Genomic DNA, 20,663 nt, shown 5'->3' on the forward strand with positions numbered 1-20,663 from the left:
CGGAATTTATTTGTATTGTATTACTGATGTTGGTTCCAGCTGCAGATTTATATGGCTTTAAAAACATATTGGGTCATTGTAGCTATATATTGGCTTCAGGATTAAAAACAACAGGAAAATAACATTGGGAAAATGATGTTATTCCCTTAACAGCCTGCCTATGGGCTTTGGTGGGGAAGAAAGATGCTAACTAGAAAAATAGAGACCTCCTTAAATACTTAGTGGAAAGGAATCAGTTGATAGAATGGAGAAAACTGATCAAAATCATCAATTTTTACTTATCCCCACTGTCCCCACAGCACCCTATACCCCACTACCTCTCAAGAGGACCTCCCAATTTTCCAGAGCAGTTTTAGGGTAGATGCGGTGAGGGATTGGTCTTGCTGTGAACTTCACTCACTCATAGGCTCTTACAGGAGCCAAGCTTTCTCCCTAGTTGGATCCTCAACATAGCCGAAGGAAACGTCTGCGCTGTTGAACTAATGCAGTTTGACACCACTTTAATTGCTATGGCTCAATGCTATGGAACCATGAGTTGTAATCTAGTGACACACTGGCACAATTTGACAGAGAAGGCTAAAGAACTTTCCATAACATTGAGCTATAGCAGTTAAAGTGGTGTCAAAGTGCATTCATTCTACAGTGTAGATCAGGCATGGGCAAACTCCAGCCCTCCAGGTGTTTTGGTCTACAACTCCCACAATTCCTAACAGCTGGCAGACTGCTAGGAATTGTGGAAATTGAAGTCCAAAATACCAGGAAGGCCAAAGTTTGCCTGTGCCTGGTGTAAATGAATGGGAAAACGTGGTTGTGATTTCTCTATCAGCTTCATGGCATGGAGTTTGTGAATTCATGATCTTCCTTATCAGCCCCATACTATGGCTTCCTGTAATGAATATTGTTATATAAGCTACTTTTCTGCAAGGATAACTGCAAGGATAACTAGTGATATGTCAGAGTAATTTGCAGCGCAGCAGTAGTTGGATGGAATCAGTGGAGCGCAGAACGAAGAGACACCTAGAAACTTTGGTAAAACGATATACAAATTTTACTGAAAGCAGTAATAAAGACAAACAGACTTGCAGACAAACACAGGACTTGACTCAACTCAGAACTGAATTGATGCAATCAGTAATGCATACACACTTGTGTCTGGACACTCCCCAGCTCCAGCCACACATCAAGGTCATCACAGCTTCTCAGTAATTAACTCTTTCCAGACTATAGTACACTCTGGATGATGCAATCAGTATGCAATATAGGCAAGACACAAATTTCATTTAAACACTACCAATACACAAATCCCACATTAACATGATACAGGATGGTGGGGACTTTCTGAAGGAACACAACTTGCCACCCCTATTTAATAGAGCCTTTGATTGAGATGACATAGAAACATAAATAGTAAAGGTAAAGGTTTCCCCTGACATTAAGTCCAGTCCTGTCCGACTCTGGGGGTTGGTGCTCATCTCCATTTCTAAGCCGAAGAGCCGGCCTTGTCCATAGACACCCCCAAGGTCATGTGGCCGGCATAACTTCTTGGACCACCGTTACCTTCCCACTGGAGTGGTACCTATTGATCTACTCACATTTGCATGTTTTCGAACTGCTAGGTTGGCAGAAGCTGGAGTTAACAGCGGGCGCTCACTCCCCGGATTTGAACCTGGGACCTTTCGGTCTGCAAATTCAGCAGCTCAGCGCTTCAACACACTGAGCCACCGGAGGCTCAGAAACATAAACAGTTACCTCTAAATTACCTAAAGAAACCATCTGGTTCTGAATATGCCAACTTCACTCACAAACATCAGACATTCTAGACATATTTTTCATGTTTTACTCCTCAGGATTACAAGAACAAGGGACAACTAATATGTTACTGGTGAACTCAAATATCTTTCTGAAGAATAAATTAAGATAAAGCCAGTGAGTAAAATGGACATCACAACTATTTCTGCTGTCTTCCTGGCATGATCGCAACTGAAGATGAAACATACAAATTGTTCTGGAAAACTCAGACACCCAGCACTCTTGTTATCTTCCTAACCACTGGCAGCATACTTTTAAATGAAAACACATAAACCAAAATTAGCACAGTTCAACTCCACTGTATGTTCAAAGGCATTTCTGGCATTTTCGTTGCTTCATGGTGTGTATGGGAAGTACAATGTTTCATCAGGTGGTAATTAAATAAAACCCTGCTGTTCTCTTTCTTCAGCGGAATTAACAAAGTAGCCCATGCAGAGCGGAAGGAAGCATTTGGAATACTTATGGCTACACTGTAAAAAGGATTAATCTGGCTAGCACTTCAGTATTATTTCACTTACTATATCCTATCATCCTTGAGATGTTTGTTCACCATATCAGTTTAACTTCTTCACATCAACTCACATTCTTTATTTTTTGTTCCATGTATTTTAATATGTGTATTTTGTAGCAATATGATTTAGTGTGTGCTTTTTATGGAATTTTATGATGATGATGATGAATTTTAATTATGTTGTGCCCCACCTTGAACTGCAAGAAGCAGCAGGTAATTAATAAAAAACTTATTATTTGATACACAACAAAATTAGTATACAGCAAACAAGACCACTATGCTGGCTTTTGTATTGGATCATACGTCGGACACTTCCCAAGTGTCTAGGACTATGTGATGTTTCAGCAGATAATGCGAACAGATCCCGAGTAGATGACAGATAGTAATTTTCTCAGGGACAATTGTTTTCAAGTGCTGGCCATGGTCTTTAGGCACTGAGACCACCTTTACTGGCTTGTGCCAGAGTCTTTGCAGTTTGATCTTTAAATCCTCATATCTTCTAAGCTTTTTCAGTTACTTCTCATCAATTGTGCTGTCACCTGATTGTTGTTGTTGTTGTTGTTGTTGTTGTTATTATTATTATTATTATTATTATTATTATTATTATTATTATTATTCCTACATGTTCAATATAGAAGTTGGGACTCTGAGTGTGTGTGTGTGTGTAGACACATTAAGTCTGCTAATATTTGAAATATGAATTAACCATACTTCATAGATATCTTAACAGCTGAAATTTCTCAATGAGATGCTAGTTACAATATGCCCACCCTTAATTTCTCCCCCAGTTAAATAATGCTATTCTACCCTCCACTTAATTGACATAAGGCCACTTAATGATGGAGGAGGCATCAGCCCCTCCTTTCCCCTTTTTAACTGGACTTCAAAGTGATTTATCATGGATACATGAAGCATACTGCCTCACAATTACTGTAGCTGGAGTGAGTTGACATCACTCCCTATCCTATTCCCAAAAGAATGAAACCAAAGACCAAGCATAAAAACAATGTCCTGCCCACACACAAAAAGCACAGGTCAAAGCTACCTTTTAGTATTTTCACTAGTTTACCAAGCTAGATTTAAACATATTATTCAGAAGATGGCACTATGTGTCTCCTTGTATGCAACTTTAAAAATTTAGAGCTAGACCATAATCTCATAAGGACAAATAGAGGTCTTGTCCATTCCAATCTCATCTAGAATAACAGGAAAACTTACTGTATTCTGAATACTTTCTTACATATTTCACAGTGACTTGTAAAAAATCAATAAAATCCTTGTGCTTGAATGAGCATATTACTTAACCACTTGATTTATTTTTCCATTCCCCTATTATAGGAATACATAGAAGGAACATGTCATAGTTCATATGAATAAGTATTAATAATGTGTTAAGTACCATGATTGCAATAATATATAATGACAGTTTCAGACAGAGATAAAAATCTTCGAGGGTTTTTTTTGGTAATGTTGTCTGATAACTTAAAAGATGTAAGGTTTCAGAATTTTAAGTAATCATCACAAAGACCAAAGGATAAACCAAACATTACTTACCTAAATCACTGTTTTCAAGAATGTTCACTTCCTTTCCACAGGTTCTTTAACAAAACCTAACTACTGGGAAAGCCAAACTGCAAGAAGCCATCTGAAGCTGTGTTTCTTTTGAAGTTTCATGCCGTAAATTCAACTGATCGCAAAATTACCTAATAGTCTGTATACCTGCAAACAGTCCCTTAGTAGTAAGGATGCTTGTTTGTTACTTGCAAGCCTAATTGGACACAGTGGACCCTGTGATTATGCCAACTACCACTATTAACACACCTGAGGCATCCTTTAAGCAAGGATTCTGGAGACAATGTGAAAAGAATATTATGTGCTCCTAGAAAAATGCACATTTTAATACCATGAACAACAGTTTTGAAATAAAAGTTTATTATTACTTTGGTACCATATAGTCAACAGAACTTCAATATAAACATAGTTTTGCACTATAATGTAAATTGGAACACACTGTAGAAATCAAAGCTGTTGAATTTCTTGAGTTTTGTAAGTTAAAACTATCCATCAGTGCTCAATCCACACATATAGTTTTTAACTTCTGTATATATGTATCAAAACACACATTTCTTCATTTTGCACTTCCATTCTAATGGTCAGAACAGAATCTATATATAGAAGATGTACCAGATAATACTTATTTGAAATTTATATATTTGTCCTTTGAATATTCCAACAAAAGTATGAAAATGGAGAAGGGGGGGACACAAAGTATTCATTTAGTCAGAAAATGGTACTGTTTGCATGCTTGCTCCTGTAATCATATAAACTCTGATCAAAACAAATAAATATAAGCAAAGCATTTATTACAAAAGCATTAAAAATATTCAGTGCTCTTGCAAATAAAAATAATGCTATAGACTGTCTTGAAATTCAAACTACTATGTGGCTGGCAAAACACCATCTATTTATCTGCACCAAAACCAATACCCAGTAATACTATACAGGCATTTTAATTTTATTTCTCAAATTGCTTTTGTAAACATTAACCAATTACCCATATCAAGTTCATTAAAATATTCATTGAGAACCAAAATGAATACATTGGGAAAAGGAGGGGTGGTTTCATATGAAATTTTTAATGGCATTTTCCAATCTGAGAATTCACTGTCAGATACAGAGTTATTCCATGTCCATAGGATATATTTCAATATACAATGTGTTACAACGATTCAATGAGGTGCATAGTTTGATTCCCATCATTATACACACTAATTGTAATCTTGAGGATACTTATGTTTGTGTAAAACAAGCCCTTCCAACATGGAAATTATTCTGAATTTAGGAGAAATAGAGGATCTACAATATTTTCTTTGAACTTCGGTTATAAATTCCACTCTGAAAATGGTAAGCTCGTAACTGGGTAATGTGCAGCTAACAAAAATACATTTTTTGTTCAACAAGCAGGACCTGCAACAAAATGTTGGAACTGGGAATGCTTTATTCAGGTTTCAACCAAGGAGTCCTTCAAGGAAACTTCATTCCAATCTGACACACATAGGATTCCAACAGTATGTTGAAATCTTAGGGGTTTTGTATGTATGGATAGTTATATTCTGGCTACATGAGGATATGTGCTCAGACAGTAAGTTTGTTGCAGGTATACTAGATGCCCTGATCTACAAATGCCCATCATATCAAAGCAGCAATGAAAACAATGAGACATGACAAAATTTTGCCTTCTGTGATACAGTGGATTTCAACAGTGCATTAATTCTACAGTGTAGATGCACCCTAAAATCTAACTATGTGGAAGAGATGTTTAAAGGCACTGAAAGTAATTCTGTAAGCTATTCTTTATTGTTGTTGTTGTTTTGGTCATGCTTATACACATAAATACATCCCTATATTACATAAGCAACAATATGCCGCTTGAACATTAATGATTCAAGTGCTAAACATGGTTGTTTACCAGATTTCAAAATAGTCAGTGGAGTAAAAATCTGGAGAATATTTATAAAATAAATTTACATACATTTGAGTTGATGTAGAAAAATCTCTAGAGTAAAAATAATGACTGTTATGCATCTACAGATCACTGCCAGCAATGATTACAATATATTAATACTGTAACTGAACACATGGCTCTACTGTCATTATCTCCACTGAAAAAATGAATTTGGAAAACTGTTGTGCTGGATGTGACATCACACAGCACACCAGTCACAAAGCAGAGTGATGGCTTGTTCTAGCATCTGCTTCTCCATTTCTGATAACTATAATATCCTTTGTTCCCTTTGTTTATGGTTCAAGATATTCTTAGACTCCGATATTCTTAGACATTGTTTAGACTCAGTTTTTTAAAGTGCATTTCCATAAAAAGGAAGTATTCCTCAAAGATATGCAAATATGTTCTGGGTGGGTTGAAATGTGATATTTTTGTCACCAGAACAATGTCCTTTTCTCTGGACAGCATATCACAAGACAACTTCTATCTGAAACATGAAGTGACATTCCATTTTTCCATTTTTTTCCAAATACAATAAAAGTCCATCTTCTAAAAATATTAAGATAAATCCAAGACAAAACAGATATTTGGAAATGTTCTCAAATGTCAGCCATCCATATTTTTCTTTAGCCACTTGATCATTTTCGTCAGTGATTCTCTTTTTTTTTCCCTAGCAGATTTTGCTTCCAGCACAATTTCAGTTGCTTGTATACTTTGTTCTGGCTCAAGTGTATTGTTAAGAAAACCTTGGATCTAAAAAAATAAATATCTATAGTAAGTTTTCAATTGTTATGCAATTTTCTGTATGCATTTTCAGAACTGTTAAGATACCACATAGAACCTGGGAACCTCCAAAGCCCGTATCACTTTTTATGTGAAAATATCTTTGAGGAATCACACAAGAACAGATGAAAAGAATTCTCATGATTTCCTGACTTTGAGGCTACTGCAGAAAAACAATACCATCCAACCACAGAATTGACTATGACCGAGAGAGTCAATTGGGAAGAAAATCTCCCCTCCAAAAGTCCCACTCCTCCCAGGAGCTGCCCTTCTATTTCAGTCATCCATCCAGTTTTGGTGCAACACTGACTGCTGGCTAAGGTCACCTGATTCTGATTTCCATTAAAGGCATCAGAGATGCAGTGGTGTTTTTATTTTATTTTATTTTTTCATGTCAAGAGAGACTTGAGAAACTGCAAGTTGCTTCTGGTGTGAGAGAATTGGCCGTCTGCAAAGACGTTGCCCCGGGGATGCCTGAATATTTTTTGATGTTTTTACCATCCTTGTGGAAGGCTTCTCTCATGTCCCCACATGGAGCTGGAGCTGATAGAGGGAGCTCATCCACACTCTTCCTGGGTTGGATTCGAACCAGCAACCTTCAGGTCAGCAACCCAACCTTCATCAGTCCTGCCAGCACAAGGGTTTAAGCCACTGTGCCACTGGGGGTTCCTTTTAATTAATTAAATTAATTTTTAATTAATGTAATTAATTAAATTAATTTTTAATTAATGTAATTAATTAAATTAATTTTTAATTAATGTAATTAATTAAATTAATTTTTAATTAATGTAATTAATTAAATTAATTTTTAATTAATGTAATTAATTAAATTAATTTTTAATTAATGTTAATTAAGGGCCCCCTGGTGGTGCAGTGGGTTAAACCGCTGAGCTTCAGAACTTTCTGATCAAAAGGTTGGCGATTTGAATCCAGGGAGCGGGGTGAGCTCTCACTGTTAGGCCCAGCTTCTGCAAACCTAGCAATTAAAAAACATGCAAATGTGAGTAGATCAGTAGGTACCGCTGCAGCAAGAAGGTACTGGTGCTCCATGCAGTCATGCCAGCCATATGACCTTGGAGGTGTCTTTGGACAACGGCGGCTCTTTGGCTTAGAAATGGAGATGAGCACCAACCCCCCAGAGAGTGACACAATTAGATTTAATGTCAGGGAAAACCTTTACCTTTACCTTAATCACATTATGGGCCCACCTGCAATTTTCAATTCAATCCAATTTTAAATATAAAATGCATTTCTATTTTCTTCACATTTTAGGGCAGTGGTTCCCAACCTTTAGTCTTCTAGGTGTTTTGGACATCAGCTCCCACAATTCCTAACAGCTGGTGAGCTGGCTGGGATTGCTGGGAGTTGAAGTCCAAAACAGCTGGATGACTAAAGGTTGGGAACCACTGCTTTAGAGAGAGAATTTTGTGTTATATCCATTTACTGTAGTTCAATTATTCTGCTTACCATTTGCACCTCTACATCAGTATTGACAGATGCCATGAAATCACGTAGCACTCCAAATTTACTCCTGTAACAGAAAGTGTTATGAACATTCCTAAGGGAGTGGATATTTTGATAAAATGGTGATAACATACAACTTTTTCTCCTCCCTCTGTTCATATTCATGATGATTTTGTAGGAATCTGATGGAATTGCTAATATGGATTATCCTAGAGCAGGCATGGGGAAACTTCGGCCCTCCAGGTGTTTTAGACTCTCAACTCCCACAATTCCTAACAGCTGAAGTCCAAAACACCTGGAGGACCAAAGTTTGCCCATGCCTGTCCCAGAGCTATAGCAAACAACCTTTTGAGAATCAAGGAGTGCATTTTCCTATGGAAAAGAGGCCAAAGATCACAAACTGCTGACAACAGAAAAGCTCAAGGGCTAAAGCAGGTGAGGAAATGATATCTGTTTTTTCTCTCATCCAGGCCACTCCTTCTCTCAGCGATCCTCTTACAGTGTGAAAACAGCGATCTTGGCTGCCTCCGAATTATAGCGGGGAGGCAGATTAAAGCATCCTTCATGCAAACCTGATGAGGACCATTATTTTCCTTAGTAATCAGGAAGCCAAAATTCCTGGCTGAATCAGAATGATGGAGAGGGTAAAACAAGGCTGATAAAGCATACTATCCCAATAATTGCAAAAACCCATTGTTCTTTCCCCCTTCTGTATTCAGCCACTTCAGGGGTAGGCATCATGCACAATACATTACTGTAAGCTTCAATAATCCTCTGTTAGCATAGTTAGCATTGAGGAGTGCTGGGATACAAGATGGCAATAGCAAATCACCTCTGAGTAATCCATACTAAGGACCCATTCACACAAGGCCCAAAACACAAGCCCTCTTGGACTTTTACCTAAGGCATCCAAATGATGTTTCAGGTAAAAAAATTAATTTGGAACAAAGCAGGTAAACCCTACAGGTAAATTAATTAGGTACTGGCTTAGACCTGGGTCTTCCTGAAAGATCTGGGCCCAATCCAGTATAGGCCCTTTGTAGACTGCCCCTTAGGTAGTCCTGGGGCTACCGCACTGCCCTCTTGGGTTTTCTGGGCTGAATCAGCCCGGAAAACCCGAAGGGCTGTAACTCCCTCACCCAAACCCCTTAAAAATCCCAGAAAACCTGGAAATCCCAGAGGGCTATCCCCCCCCCCCCCCCGCCGCCGCCGCCGCCGCCGCCTCCTGGCACATCATTTCTATGCACTAGGGAGCTTTGGCACCAGGGTAATGGCACCAGAGCAAGTTATTTTAAATTTTTAAGGATTTTCTGGGCAGGTTTCTTTGGCATCTGGATGGTGTCTACCCCCTCCCCCCAGAAAGCGCGGGTTATGGGGGTATGTGGACTTTAACCCTCACCCAATCGGAATCCACCTAAGAAAACCCTATTATGTTCTGGGCTTAAGAGGAGACTTAAAGGTACATATAGTACACTGATTAAGAAGCAGCATCTGCAATCAACAGGAGTCAATTCCCCTGTTGTTGGAAAGCAGCAGACAAAGTCCCATCCCATCCTGTGACCAATCCCTGGTGTGACAGGTAAAAGCAGGATCCCTGTCATAATTCTCTCTTGTGCCAGAGATTGCTCATTTGGGGGGGGGGGGGTCAACAAGGTGGGTCCCAATTGCCAGGGGAACAGATCTCTTTCAATTGTAGTGACTTCTTCCTGGTAAGTGGAAATGGGTCACTTTCATGATCCCTACATGGTCTATGAACTAGTCACAAGTGTCATGGTATGCAAAGATACTATATGTGTGTTAACTAGAAAATCAAATGCATGGAGCCGATTGGCTCAGTTTGCAAGAAGCTGGGGAATTGGTATTGTAATTGTTGCTATCCTGCTGCTGGAGAACCAGTCTGAACAGGTTTCTGTGTGTGTGTGAGAGAGAGTCTTCTGAGTACTGGCTGGAAAGAAAATGGCTCTGTATTCAGAGAGGCCTGACTATTTCTGAGGCCTTGCTTGCTGCTGATCTTCACTGAAGTAGATACATGGACTAAGAAAGGATTGCCTATTAACTGCTGGTTTCTGTAAGCAATCAGAGGGACTATTGTAAATACCATTGCTCTGTTGATCTTTTTGGATTTAGTAAAAGTTCTTGTGTTATTTGTTCTGCAAAGCTGAGTGGTGCATCATTCTGCAGAGTGTCTCTGGGAACATGTAAGAGCTTCCATCTATCAGCTACAATCCCCAACAAGTATATAACTTTAGATTATGCATTAGTAACTGCCAAACAGGATTCCAGCCCTCATTCCTCCATTAATAATAACAATAATAAAAATAAGGACAATTTTTATGGGATCCTGGCAGTCACAAAAATGGCTTTGGGTGATGCATGTGGACTGCAGATAGTGCAAGTCTTGCTCCTGCATAGTCCATAGTGAATGAGAGGTTATGGGAAAGAAATAGCTATCTGCCTTAACAAATTAGCATAAGAAACACATACTAAAATACAATTATATCAAAAGTTTAGTAACTTTTCATACCTATTGTACAGATATTCCCAATTGTCTGTTATAAATTTCCATGCTATACGATGACCAACTTCATTTTTTGCCACTTTTCCAATTCCATGTCTTACATAAAAAAATTCAATTGTAGACTCATTAATGATAGACTGCAAGAATCTGTAAAGAAATTTATTCACAATAAATATAAGATTAATGCTATTAAATGTAAATGTTTCTCACATGCATTAAAGGTGAGTGTACGCTGGTCTATATTTAATAGGAAAGCAAAGCAAAAAAAAACTACATGGCTGAAATTATACTGTGAATCAAAAAATCTTACTTCCTAAAGTCAAATTTAGGGTACCTTGTGAAACAGGGTATATGTTTAGAACAACTAAGATCAAGCCACTGCTGAAGCTGAAAACATTTACAGAAGCTTGATTAATTGTTCTTTGAAAACTATCTCACCAACCTTGTTCTCCAAGTTTCAAAAAAGTTGTGATTTCAAAGATGCATCAGTCGGTTTCTTCTAGAACAATACGTACTGGCGAAATCTATGTGGAAGTTTGCTATCAAAAGGCAAGTTCTAAACCTTCACTCATATATCTGCCTAAGGTAAAACAGTCAAGAATAACTTTCTCCCATTGGTAGGACTGCCTATTTGTCTTCATTGTGGTGACACTTCCAGCCTTTTGAATGCCTGGGGAGTGAAATGGTGGCAGCAGCAGCTCTTTGTCATTTCTCCACTTCTACACTATGGTGGGCAGAATAAAGGAGATCAGTACTTTTTTTAGCTTCTCTCAGAACTTCATCTGTCCTGAGGGGACCTAAACAAAGCATCAACTTCCTCTCCAGCAGCCTTTCAGGATGCCTTAGCAGAAAAGAGGTGGAGAGGGGGCTGGTGTTCCCCCCATGGTGGAATAGTTGGCCCTTGGTTCTTACAGGAACTAGCTGAGAAGGGGTGAGATGGAAAGATTTTGGCACAAAAACAAAGTTCCTGGTGTAGAACCACTACTTTCAAAGTAAAGGACTACACAATTAAACAGGAAATAATACTTTCAAAATAGGAACATATTTATTATTTTAAAATGTTGTTTATAAATACTTAATTCCCTAAAAAATCTCTTGATAATTGAAAAGTTCTGAAATTTAGTGGGCTAAGAGTGGTAAATGTGTTCTACCGTTGTAGTGAGTTTCACCCCAATAGCTGTAAAAATGAGGGAGAAAGGAGCCCCTGAAGTTTCCCCAATTATAGTAATTATGTGCAATTACTAGTCCCGTAATTAGTATAGGATCGCTATCTGTTTCTGTTTGGTTCATTCGTATGGGCCCATTTTTGTTTTTTGAGTGCCACTTCCAAAAACGGCTTCTTTTTGAATTAGCTTTTTTGTCTCAAATCCAAAAAAAAAAATGAATCTTTTCATCTTATTGGTGGCAATGGGCTGGTGATCCTATACAAATGCTCCCCTTCCCCATAGTTTTAGGGCTGCTGCTGTTTCCCACTTCAATTGGGAAACCTACCTTGCACTACCGCTGCTGAGGTCTCTTCATCGAAGATCCTTGGCGTAGGGATGGCGGCTTGCCAGTTGCTGGGACTTGCTGTCCACTGCTTGGCAACTGTGAAGGCCCAGAAAGGCCCCGGCAAGCCACACGCTTTGGGCCTACAGGTGCGGGCCTACCAGAGCCTGCAGCCGTGCTGAGTAAGGAGTGCTGCTTACTCAGTGCTTGGCTACAGGCCCTGGCAGGCCTACACACTTTGGGCCTACGCGCACAGGCCTGCCAGGGCCTGCAGCTGAGCACGGAGTAAGCAGCACTCCTTACTCAGCGCTCGGCTGCAGGCCCTAGCAGGCCCAGATGTATAGGCCCAAGGTACCCACTCCTGTCTGCTTTTGTCTCGAGTTTATTTTCATTCCGGGAAGGGCCTCCCCATTCTGTGCCATCAGAATAGAAGGAATAAAACAGCAACATGAATTAAATGGATGTGATAACTATAATGAAATAGTGTTACTCTCATTATAGTAACAAAATTTTCACTAACTATATTTTAGAAACACTTTAGAAATGAAACGCCAGAACCCCCCAGTTTTGTAATGACCTTTGAACCATTTTTGAATGGATCACACATCCCTACCTGCTACCACTGCCACTTTTCTCCCCCAAGTGGCAGCTGGCAGTTGGCTGTTGTTTTTGCTGTGGCCACTGCTGCAACCACTGCTATGTTTGCTGCATCTCTCTGTAGTGATGCTAGGCAGAAATCAGTTCATCCTGGGAGAACCTAAGAGAAGTTCTAACTGCCTCTACTCTCACATACCTGTCACATAACTTTGCAATCTCATTGTGTCCTTTTTGGTCAGGAAACCAGCAGTGGAGGCAGGCCTTTAGCTACTGTCATTCCTTCACTTCCTTTCCAACACATTGGCTGAATCTACACTGACATATCATGCATTTTGGGGCTGCAATACATGGTCCATACTGCAGGTTAACTGCATTTCATGGTAGTCTAGATCCCACTTTTCTTGGTAGTTCCCAACAAGAAAAAAGGGCCACAATAGTAATAATAATAATAATAAACTTTATTTTTATATCCCGCCCCATCTCCCCGAAGGGACTCAGGGCGGTTCACAACAGGGACAAGCCCGAAACAACAACAACAATATTGGACATAAACATAAAACATTCCAACAATACACAAAATAAAATAATGGACAAATACATTAAAATCCAAGCAGATAAAATCAGAGTAATTAAAAGCAAACCAGTGGGGACAGGTTTCATAAAGTGCTGTATCATGGAAATAAGTAACAGTGATAAAGTGCCATATGCTTTTAAAACAGAAAGAAGTAAGACAAAGCTGTAGAAGGGTCACTGGAGTCTTTTTGTTTTAATGCAAAAATAACCATGGTTGTCTAATAATTTCTGCCTCATTTTATCCTTAGTTCAGTTATTGAGCTCCCACAGTAAATAAAAAAATGTAGCTGAAGTTTTAACATTTTTAAAACAAACACAAAAAGGACACAATGGCAATGAGATTGCAAAGTTATGTGACTAGCAACTCATCCCTGTCCAGAGGAGTTGAAGGAAATATATAATTTTACTATCTATTGTGTTCTTGGCCTGTCAAATTATAGCCCATCCTTACTAAAAATGTAAGTTAATTAAGGTCACCTTTGAAGTAGCCATGGCTCCTTGGTGCAGGGCAGAGAAGATAATATGTGATATTCTTCATCAAATTCTGTAACATTCTGCTTTTGCCTTTCCCATAAAAAGTCCCACTCTTTGTCACTGCCCATCCGAACACCATAGCAACACATAAATGTGCTAAAACAGATAGGACCCCTGAAACAGAGGATATGACTTAGAATTAACATGACATAACACCCTGCTTCACAACAGAAAAAATAAGATAAAGCATACTAAAATACATTACTATGAATTATAAAATTTGAAGTAAACCGGGCTCCAATTCCCACTAAGTACAAAGGATTGGATAAAACAAGAGGAATATCAACCATTACAGCTTAAAATCCTGCTTGTTCTTTCCTGTAACAAGCTTTAGTTTTCCCTCACAAAACTGTCCTAAGAGTTTGACTCACTATCTAAGAGTAATTTCCCCTGAACCCTATAAGATATTTATCTAAATATATGATATTCCACATTTTATATTACAGATTTACCAGTTCCAGCTGAGTTCCCACTATCAATGAGTTATACAATGAGGTAAAAATGCCAATTTATGTGACAGATTTTTAGATGAAAATTAAGATATAACATATAGCTACACGTTCATCTGTAGCTTTTACTGTTACTTTTCTATTGGTGTGGAACAGACTGAGCGGGGAACATGCCTTTTTGTCATAAAAAATTAATAAAATCAGTCAGCAAACTGTTAGAAAATAAAATTACTGATTTCATCATGCCCTTGTATCAGGATTAGGGATCTTCTCAGGGAGTAGGGTAATTTTTGTCCTCCGTGGACCTACATGAGATGCACCTCATTCTGACTCCCCGACTCTTAAGAAAAGTGTTTTCTAATTGACAATCTATTTGTATATTTATGTGCAAAGATCATATTTACTCATTATTGGGATGGTTCATTCTTCTGGTGAAGATTTCAGAAATAAGGTTTAAGCAGTCGTGGTTCCCAAACCAACACACTGTTTCAAATATTTTTTCTAAATTGTTTCTAAGAAGAGAGACAAAAATGCAATAGAAAGAAACATATTAAATATGCTACATTACATCAAAATTAGTGGTAACTAATGTATCATTGCACGCTTCCACTACAGCTATTTCATTTGCATTCACGTGATTGCCTTCTATCGCCATACATCTTGACTGGGTAATATTTGCAGACGTGACGTTAAATTGTTTTTGAGTCTGAGGAAAGTACGAACAGTTTTTTGGGTTACTTTCAAATCCAATATTCTGTTCTATACTTTTTATAGATTTTGAACAGTTTATGCTCACATGATTTAGTAATCCAGTCACTCAAACAAATACATATTTGCTAGAATTAGCAGCTTTTTCATGGCTAAAGTCCTCATCACATGGAAGAGGTCCAGTGTTATGATTTGCCAGCAGCGAGCAGTTCTGACACCCTGACCAGCAGCTAATGCTTCCCCATCACACGTGGGGAAGCGTTGTCATGCAGCTTAATCCTGTGGAAGCCCTGTTGTTCCTAATGAAACACTAGGAGGCTATCGTGTTGGCGGCGCAGTGCCTTACCACACTGCCACCCTAGTTCACCCATGGAGCCCCACTGGAAGCCAGCCTATGTCATCTGATGGGTGGCTCTGTGAATGAACTGGGGCAGATGACCGTAGCATTTGTTGGATTTTCTTCGTGGGTCTGTAGATAGCACAACCTACAAACTATCTACAGACCCACGAAGAAAATCCAACAAATGCTACGGTCAGCGAAGGACAAGAGGGATCCTCTCTCTTCTGCAGGAGTCTACCGGATACCATGCAGCTGTGGACAAGTCTACATAGGGACCACCAAACGCAGCGCCCAAACAAGAGTCAAAGAACATGAAAGGCACTGCAGACTAATTCAACCAGAGAAATCAGCCATAGCAGAGCATTTGATGAACCAGCCTGGACACAGAATACTATTTGAGAACACAAAAATGCTGGACCATTCTAACAACTATCATGTCAGACTACACAGAGAAGCCATTGAAATCCACAAGCATGTGGACAACTTCAACAGAAAGGAAGAAACCATGAAAATGAACAAAATCTGGCTACCAGTATTAAAAAACTCAAAAATCAGAACAGTAAATAAAAAGCAATACTCTGAAAACAGAGGATTTCCAGACATGAATCAACCAAGGGCAGTTAACGACTCTAAACAAAGGATGCCCCAGAGGCAGGAAGAAGACAGCAGATAAGCTTTTCAATGCTAATTAAAGTGATTAACTACACAACATTCACACTGACCTCTCTCACCCTAGACTTTCCACAGATATATATTAACCTCTTTGCTTAGTTTTCTCCATACCTCACAACCTCTGAGGATGCCTGCCATAGATGTGGGTGAAACGTCAGGAGAGAATGCTTCTGGAACATGGCCACACAGCCCGAAAGACATACAACAACCCTTAAATAAGGTTGGTGCAAGAACGCTGCCTTGGGGTAAACCATTCTTTTGCCTCCTCCATCTGCTTTTCTGGCCCTGAAACTCCACATAGAAGCTGCGGTTTTCTAAGAGGGTCTGGACAGTTTTTGTAAAATCAAAGTCCCGGGTGATATGGTAGACTTTATGCAGCATTTTTCTATGTTGCACCGTGTCATAGGCTGCCGTAAGGTCCACAAAAACTGTTCCCGTGATGCAGCCTTTCTCATAGTCTTCCTCGATATGTTCAGTCAGATGAAGAATTTGACCTGTACAGTGTTTCCCTGGTCTGAAACCTGCTTGTTGTGCAATAAGCTTGGGTTCGATAAGAGGTCCTAGTTGATTTAATAGCATCCTCTCATAGACTTTATATAGATGACATAAGAGGGAGATTGGTCGATAGTTCCTGGCATTGGAGGCATCTTTACCAGGTTTTAAGATGGCAATTATCTTAGTTTTAAATATATGTTTTATCTTATGTTTGATGTTTTTTCTATCTTAATTATCTTATGTTTTAAATATACTCACGTAGTAATATAGATAGCTGGCTCCATTTCAAAATCCCCACGAAGGAGAGATGCATGATGATGAAATATTGGTAATATTCGTGGTAAGAAGTATTTCTTTGAAAAAAAAGAGAGACAGATTATTTTAAAAGTTTCAACACACTATTTTATTTCTTCAACATGGAGTAAGAATGAAGATTTAACCTTTGAGGTATACAAGGCTGATAAGGTTAATCTTAGTAGAAAATACTCTGCAAGTCTCTCTTCTCTCCCTTTGTCCACATGATTTCTATAGTTTATTATAGAAACTGGGCTCTATTTGTGGAAAATGTTTCCAAACCTGATTATAATTACGTGCATTCCCTGTGTACATGCATATGTGCACACATACAATATCGCTTAAACACAAAGGGCCCTGCTAAAGGAAATGTAGTTTCTGATATACTACTCCAAGCCGGGCTTTAACACAGCAGGTTAACCACCAGCCTCAATAAATCTCACCAATTTAACCCTAACATTCAGCCCAGCTCACTGCCCACCCAGCAGATCAAAAACAGCTGTGAGTAGATACATAGGTACTGCTTAAGGGGGGAGGTATTTAAATGGCACTACAAGAAAATACCAGAAAAATGCTGATGATCAAAAAAGGAGGAAGTCTGTGAACTCTTCGACATGGAAGATAGAGCGACAGCACCCCTTGTGGACGGAATCTAGCACAACCTCCAGGACACCGAAGATGGGAAATGCCTATATACCTCTATCTGTACTGTTGTCTGTCCTGTCTGTGTATAACAGCATTGAATGTTTGCCGTATATGTGTTCTGTGATCTGCCCTGAGTCCCCTTCAGGGTGAGAAGGGTAGAATACAAATATTGTAAATAATAAATAAATAAATAACAATGCTGAGAAACGTGTAGCCGAGATTTCAGAAAGTAGCCAATAGTACCAATCTACTGCAGATTAATTCCATTATTTTCAAGACACACTCCTAATTAACCCTTTAGAAACCAAATGGGGGACATACAAGGTGCTTAAAACAAAGCAAAACAAGGAACGCATACTCATAGGATGTTAAAATTAATCTGTAGTCTAAAATTCAGAATGTAGATACCTTTAAAACTGGATATAATTCATAGTCATCCCGAATATAATCCCAGGTGTGTGTGTCTAGATAAGAAAGCACTGTATTCCACAATGCGATTTCATCTTCTTTTTCAAGATATTTAGTGAAATATAATGCAGTACCATACTCAAGATAACCAGACCTATTGAAGAGAGATCAAATTAGGAAACTGATATATGCTTTCTGTTTGTCTATCTAGACCAGGGGTCCCCAAACTAAGGCCCGGGGGCCGGATGCGGCCCTCCAAGGTCATTTGCCTGGCCCCCGCCCTCAGTTTTATAATATAATATGTTATATCAGTTTTAATAATATAATATATTGTATATACATATAATATTGATAATAATATTATGTTATACAGTATAATACTAATAATACCATATAATAATATTAATTACATGTTATATATTACATATTATATAATAGTATAGTGGTATAGTTCAAGATAGTAATATATAATGCTAATATTGTGCTCTGCTAATAATATAATATATTGTATGTACAGCTGCTCTGAGTCCCCTTCGGGGTGAGAAGGTTGGGATATAAATGTAGTAAATAAATGCAGTAAATAAATAATTAATTTTAGACTTAGGCTCAGCCAAAGTCTGAAATGACTTGAAGGCACACAACAACAACAATCCTAATTAACTTGACTTTCTCATTGGCCAGTAGCAGGCCTACACTTTCCATTGAAATCCTGATAGGTTTATGTTGGTAAAAATTGTTTTCATTTTTAAATATTGTATTGTTCTTTCGTTGTTGTTGTTGCACTTCAAATAAGACAAGTGCAGTACGCATAGGAGTTTGTTTGTATTTTTTTCCAAATGATAATTCAGCCCCTCAACAGTCTGAAGGATTATAGACCGGCCCTCTGCTTCAAAAGTTTGAGGACCCCTGATCTAGACATACCAGCAGACGAAATCAAGCAAAGAAAAATGTAGTAGTTCTTGGGGGGGGGGGGGAATTTAGACATGTAACTGAAACCAAGCTCATAAAACAATATTCTGTTCACTGTCAACAGATTGACATTTACAGGCTCATGTCCTTCATTTATAAGGGACAAAGAGGTAGCAGTGGATAGCTTTGCTGGACAGGGCAGGCAGTGCTCCGGGCTATGAGCCAATGGAGGTTGCCTGCCACCGTATGCCCTGTCCCAGCGATTCGTCTGCCTGCACTGCCCAACCCTGGCTCTCCTGGTGCTTCCAATACAGCTTCCAAAATGATCCCTCTGCCCACCTCTGCTCTTCTGTCCTCAAACTTCCCTGTTCCAACAGGAGCAGCTGAGCCTTGCTCAACCCTTGGAGGCCTCTGACAGGCTAGCTCAGGCATGGGCAAATTTCGGCCCTCCAGGTGTTTTGGACTTCAACTCCCACAATTCCTAACATCCAGTAGGCTACCTAATGTAGTCTTTACATCATGTTTGAGCTGTGGAACAAAAAGAGGACACAGCCATTTGGCCCTGGGCCTCAATCTATGCCCCTGCAAAATATTTTGTAACTCTGCACGAACAATATCTGGAGTTTGATAACACAATGAAAAGAGAAAAACTATAGGAAAACTGCATCACAGATGGATAGATTCAATGAAAGAAGCCACAGTTTGCAGAATCCAAACAAGGCAATTCATGACTGCGGTTTCTGGAGGTCTTTTATTCATAAGGTCACTGTAAATCAAAGTTGACTTGATTACAAATAACAACATCAAATATCCAGGATGACATATGTCATGAAATTTTAAAAAGTATTTATTTATTTATTGTGTCAGAAGCAAACCGTAGATACACATTGTAATGTATTTGAAAACACAAAGTTTTTTAAAAAAACTTGGCAAAATAAAAAGTTATTTTGCTATTATAAATTGCATGACAGGAGCCCCTGATGGCACAGTAGGCTAAAGCCTTGTGACTTGAAGGTTGGGTTTCTGACCTGAGGGTTGTCGGTTTGAATTCAACTGGGGAGAGCATGGATGAGCTCCCTCTATGAGCTCCAGCTCCATAGGGTGACATGAGAGAAGCCTCCCACAAGGATGGTAAAACCATCAAAACATCCAGGCATCCCCTGGGCAACGTCCTTGCAGACGGCCAATTCTCTCACACCAGAAGCAACTTGCAGTTTCTCCCTTCTAACATGAAAAAAAGTTGCTTGACATTGAATTTTTCCAGCTGCCCATTCTGAAAGTTTGACCATTGATTTCCTAGGCAGTCCTGCGTAAAAAGGGTGGAGGGACTTAAAACCATTAGAGTGAGAAAAGTTAAAAGGGAGGTTTCAAAATATTGAGGCTATTGTTATCAACAATTCATCATGAAGTAGATTTTATTTCATTATTTTACAGTACAGCTGTCTTCCACTGTCTGGAAGAAGCCAAAAGGAAAATTCCCTTATGCCATTCTCATGTAATTGAGAGGCAGCTTTGAAATATATCATTTACTTCAAAGGTTAATTAATCTAAAAATTGCTACATGTGAATGAAAAGAGATGTAATGAGATCTTGTCTTTTCAATTCCAACTTTTTTTGGGGGGGGGGATGCTAGATCGCTTTCAGAATATAGGCAAAATTAAAAGAAGACTAAATATGAATCTTCAAGAAACAAAAACTGGATATATTTTAGTGAGGGCATGAGGAAGAAATAAAGAGATTAAGTATGTTATGTTCAGCTGCACAGTACAACACCTGCAGAAACCATATAAGAACTATACAACATGAAACATGAAGTGACTTCTCAAATGAGGGGTGTGTAGTGTACTGAAGTAACTAAAGTTACACAATACCAAGGGGAGCCAAATGGCGTTGAACAAAATGCTGCATCCAACACAATTTAACTTGAAGTGTTGGCAATGCCACTAAATGATATTACAGAA

General features: G+C 38.8%; 1 protein-coding gene across 1 annotated transcript in view; it reads right to left on the bottom strand.

The window, feature by feature from the left end:
• Positions 1-4,230: 4,230 nt before the first annotated feature.
• lvrn (laeverin) overlaps positions 4,231-20,663 on the bottom strand; it is a 45,735-nt gene continuing 29,302 nt past the window's right edge. The window contains exons 14-20 of the mRNA XM_062972168.1: positions 17,794-17,947; positions 16,705-16,799; positions 14,636-14,743; positions 13,726-13,896; positions 10,597-10,737; positions 8,076-8,139; positions 4,231-6,578 (exon numbers count right to left, since the gene is read on the bottom strand). Of these exons, the coding sequence (XP_062828238.1) occupies positions 6,432-6,578; positions 8,076-8,139; positions 10,597-10,737; positions 13,726-13,896; positions 14,636-14,743; positions 16,705-16,799; positions 17,794-17,947 (880 nt within the window). The 3' untranslated portion in view covers positions 4,231-6,431. The remainder of the gene's footprint in view (positions 6,579-8,075; positions 8,140-10,596; positions 10,738-13,725; positions 13,897-14,635; positions 14,744-16,704; positions 16,800-17,793; positions 17,948-20,663) is intronic.

The sequence above is a fragment of the Anolis carolinensis genome, chromosome 2, assembly GCF_035594765.1.
Source record: "Anolis carolinensis isolate JA03-04 chromosome 2, rAnoCar3.1.pri, whole genome shotgun sequence".
Taxonomy (NCBI): Eukaryota; Metazoa; Chordata; class Lepidosauria; order Squamata; family Dactyloidae; genus Anolis; species Anolis carolinensis.